Source organism: Mesitornis unicolor, unplaced genomic scaffold, assembly GCF_000695765.1.
Source record: "Mesitornis unicolor isolate BGI_N332 unplaced genomic scaffold, ASM69576v1 scaffold34057, whole genome shotgun sequence".
In the NCBI taxonomy this organism is placed as follows: domain Eukaryota; kingdom Metazoa; phylum Chordata; class Aves; order Mesitornithiformes; family Mesitornithidae; genus Mesitornis; species Mesitornis unicolor.
In genome coordinates this window covers 45,516-49,679 of record NW_010197651.1, presented here as the reverse complement: position 1 = coordinate 49,679, position 4,164 = coordinate 45,516, and the positions used below count along the sequence as shown (strand labels likewise).

The 4,164-nt window shown below is 53.8% G+C and overlaps 1 protein-coding gene across 1 annotated transcript; it reads left to right on the top strand.

Moving 5' to 3' along the window:
- Positions 1–2,731: 2,731 nt before the first annotated feature.
- On the top strand, positions 2,732–3,920 carry IGSF21 (immunoglobin superfamily, member 21). Its single transcript, XM_010188868.1, has 4 exons — positions 2,732–2,811; positions 3,033–3,225; positions 3,321–3,359; positions 3,666–3,920. The coding sequence occupies exons 1-4, from the start codon at positions 2,752–2,754 to the stop codon at positions 3,737–3,739; spliced, it is 366 nt and encodes a 121-aa protein (XP_010187170.1). The 5' UTR covers positions 2,732–2,751; the 3' UTR covers positions 3,740–3,920.
- The last annotated feature ends 244 nt before the right edge of the window (positions 3,921–4,164 follow it).

The following is a 4,164-nucleotide window of genomic DNA, read 5'->3' as shown; positions in this document are numbered from 1 at the left end:
GCCGCAGGGTGCCCTGTAAAGGGAAGCAAGCCCTGGTCCTGCAGAGGGGGATGCTGAGGCCCGTCCCCCTCGGCCATGGGGGATGCTATAGGGTGGGGTTTGCTGGGGTTGAGAGGGGGCTGTAGACGCAAGCAGTGGGGGTGTGGGGTCATGTGTGGGGCTGGCAGGGGGGAATTGAAGTTCCTGGGGTATCAGAGCAAGGCAGCAGTGTTGGTGACAGGGGGTGATGTGGGCACAGCCCTGGATTTTGGTAGGGGCTGTGCTGGGAGAAGCACCTTTGGTGAGAAGAGGATGGGGGTTTGCATATGAGGGGGAGGCATAGGACTGAGGCAGGGGCGACAATGAGAGGGTGGTTTGGTGTAGGGATGAGCTGGGAGGGGGTTGTTAGAGCTGGGGTTGGGAGCTCTGTTGGGGGATCTGGTGTTTTATGGGTTTTACCTTGGTTGGCTGCAGGGCAGGTCAGGAAGTTCACAACCCCTTAATGTTACCTCCTATGGGGTGTAATTCAGAGAGAGGATGGGATGGAGGAGCTCATCTGGACTGGGGTCATGTTGGGGCAGGGGGGCACCTTCATCCCATAGTGACATCACCTCTATCCATCTATACCCAGTCCCAGGAGACCTGAGGACATGCCATGACCCTTGCTGGCCATCACCACTCAACTCATACCAATGGGGAGTGCTGACAAGGGGCCAGGCTGGCCCTTGCATAGAGGCAACCTGTGGGGCTGATGGGTCCCTGGCTGTGATGGGTGGTGGGATTGAGGCCAGGGCTGCCCTGTTGGCTCCCAGAATGCTCTGGACCCTAGAAGAGTAAAAGCCCCGCAGGTGATGAGTCGTTAGCGGGGGTCTTCACTTCTGACCCCCTTGGCTGGTCAACTTGTCCCCAGTTAAGGCAGGGGCTTTCCTGCCTTCTCCTGGTTCCCCATCAGAAGAGGCTGAGCTCTCCACCAGGGTTGCCCCAGCTTTGGAGCACGTTCCTTGGCAGGCTGCTCTATCCTTCCTCCCCTCAAGCTGGGAGGAGAAGACTGGGCTTTGCTCCTGGCCAACTAGGGCACTTGGCTTGCTGCAGCAGCAATAATGCACCATCTCCTGGAGAGCTTCACCTCGCTGGCTTTCTACCCATCTTTGGCATGGGCTTCAATGTGCCCAAGCCTCTCAGTGCTGGTGCGCCACCTCATTTCCTTCAGCTTGTCAACCACCTCAATTAGTGGGAGGCTGGCAGCAATGAGGAGGTCAATGGGATGTTGGCAGTCAACAAAGAGGGCAGCAGCTCTCTTGCTAATAGATGGCCCTCCAGTATCTGTTCCTCCGCACCAAGCATTAAAGCTCTCTTCCAGCATACAACCAGCCAAAAAATAACCTAGAAGCCAAGTCCTGCATTTTCACACTTTCTGCATCTTAGGTGTCCACTCTCTGAGTCTCTCCATGAGGCCAAGACTTTGATGGGTTTCTGCTTTGTCCACAGTAGCTCCAATATCTGTAGTGGCTAAGCTTACCCCACACTATCCCCCGAGACCCACAGCCCTCCTCATCTCCTAAGATGCCTCCAGCCCATGCACCTCACTAGGTGCCCTACCACTGCCATCCACACCCAGGTTTTTGTCAACATTACAGCAGATTGCCTATTAATCCCCTCCTTATATATAAATAGTATATATTTAAATATAAAAGCCACATTGAAACCAAAACAAACCACTTGCTTTGATGCAGACAGCAATCTTTTGGTGCAGACCATAGCATGGTGTAATTGTCTGCAGCCCATCACCTCTGTTCCAGCATTGGAGGGCTAGATCTTGCAGTCCAGCTGCACAACCGTGTCTCTGGCGTGTGCTCTTGCAGAGCATCCCTTTCTGAGGGCCAGCATCCACCACCACAGACCAATGTTCTTTCTGGTGGCTGTTTGACCCATTGTGTCATGCCAGGGTGATGTCCAAGCTTAGCGCAAGCCATTCATGGCAATGCTTGAATATATGAAGGATGAGGCCTTTTAGCAAAGCACAGCCTCCTTCCTGCCCATTTTCTCCTTTGAACCTGCAAAAGTCTCCTTCCATGCAAAGCTCAGGCAGCTCCTGGGGCTGTCCCATCCCACCCATGGCCCAGGAGGGACATCCACACAACCCTGACCCAGCTGGGAGCAAGAACTGGACTCAACATGGTGTCACCCCACCCAGTCACTGCTTCTCTCCCAATGCACTGAGCAAGGGCACCCCAAGTCTAGTGAAGAAAAAGGGGTCCCGTCCTCTTTACAGGGCTGTCCTTTGCATTTTGTGCCAGCAAGGCTCCGTGGCCATCTCCCACACTAGCAGCATCTATGTATCACTCACTGAGGCCACCTTGTCCTGGGGACACTTTCTTGAGGTGCCCACCTCCAAGGCATCAAACCAACCTGAGCTTCTCCACCCCTTGACCCCTGTCTCTGAGTGGGGGCAGTTTGATTAGGAAATACATCCTTGGCCACCGCTGCATTCCTTCATAGTCAGCTATCAATCTCACAGTCTTCACGTTCATCTGCCTGTGGGGTCCTTGCCTGCCTATCAATCATTTGGACATCCGTCAGCCTGTCCATCAATCACCCAGCCATCAGCCCCATTGGCTGGCACACGCTGTGCCACCCCCTCGCGACGATCATTCATCAAATCATCATTAAAACCAGCCAAGGGCACTCACCAGTGCTGGGAACCCCTCGCTTGACTGATGTCCCTTCTTTTCCCCTTCCCTTGCAGTTGCTCCCAAGGGCCCGAAGATCACGATGACCCCGACAAGAGCCCGTGTTGGAGACACCGTGCGAATCTTGGTGCAGGGCTTCCAGGTCAGCATTCCCCATCCCTCCCCATCGCCGTGGATGCCATGCCAAAGGATGACCTTGCATCCACACCAGTTCTTTATGGGGTTGGCTTGGAGGCTTTGGGTTGCATCATGGGTGTTACATTGGTGCATCCCTGGGCATTTCAGTTGTACCCTGTCCTTGCTCCAGATAGGAGGCAGGGCTTAACCCCTACACCCATCTCACAGCCCCACATCTCCCCACAGAATGAAGTCTTCCCTGAGCCCCTCTTCACCTGGACGCGGGTGGGGAGCCGGCTCCTCGACGGCAGCGCTGAACACGATGGCAAGGAGCTGGTGCTGGAGAGGGTGCCGGCCGAGCTCAATGGCTCCATGTACCGCTGCACTGCCCAGAACCCTCTGGGCTCCACCGACACCCACACCCGGCTCATCGTTTTTGGTATGGCACCACCATGGGGGTCACCCCTCTGTCCAAAAATCCTCACTCATTTTGCTTCCAGTAAAACTGTCTGTCTGCTATTTTTTTCCCATTAGAAAACCCAAATATTCCCAGAGGAACAGAGGACTCCAATGGTGAGTAGTAGCAGCACCGGTATTTCAACCCAAACCCCCACAGGGAGGGAAAGACTATGTAGAGAACATCTCTTCTTGCATGATGGCCCCAAGCCCTTGAACATCTCTCCTTGCATAGCCTCAAGCTCTTCAGCATCTCCTCTTGCATCACCTCCAGCCCTTGAACTTCATAGCAAGTTTAGGAGGGGGATTTCCAACACCCTCCCCCCCCCAAAAAAAAAAAAGGCAGTGACCCCATCCTGCTTTGAAACAAAGCATCAAGACATGGCTCCCTAAACTCCCCATCCCTTTTCTCCTCCTGCCTAGGTTCACTTACCGGCCACCGCGGCTTCAGACTACTTTTGGCACTCACCCTAACAGTGATCCTGGAGCTAACGTGAAGCTTCGCCTGCCTCTTCCTCCTCCTCTTTCTCCATACGGCTCCACCTGGCATTTACACCTCCGTCAATCGGTTCTCTTGCTCTCTCTCTTTTTTTTTTTCTGTTTTCTATACTATTTACAGTCTCGGTCTCTTTCTGTCTGTGTCTTGGCTTCCTCAGACAATTTAATTAAAAGGAAAAAGAAAAATCCCTCCCAGTAGAAGGCTGTGTTTAATATTTTGCCTTGTGCTGGAGTATTCAGCATCGCCTTGGGGTACCCATAGGCTTTGCAAAGTTTTGGGAGGAGCTGTCTATGATGCAAGGACCCGGTTTCCCCAGGAAAAATCCATTTCCACCATCCCCACTGCACCAAGCTTCCTAGGGTAAGGCCCACACGTGTCCCCAGCATGTGGGACATTGGGCACAAGCCTTACTCAGCCCCTACG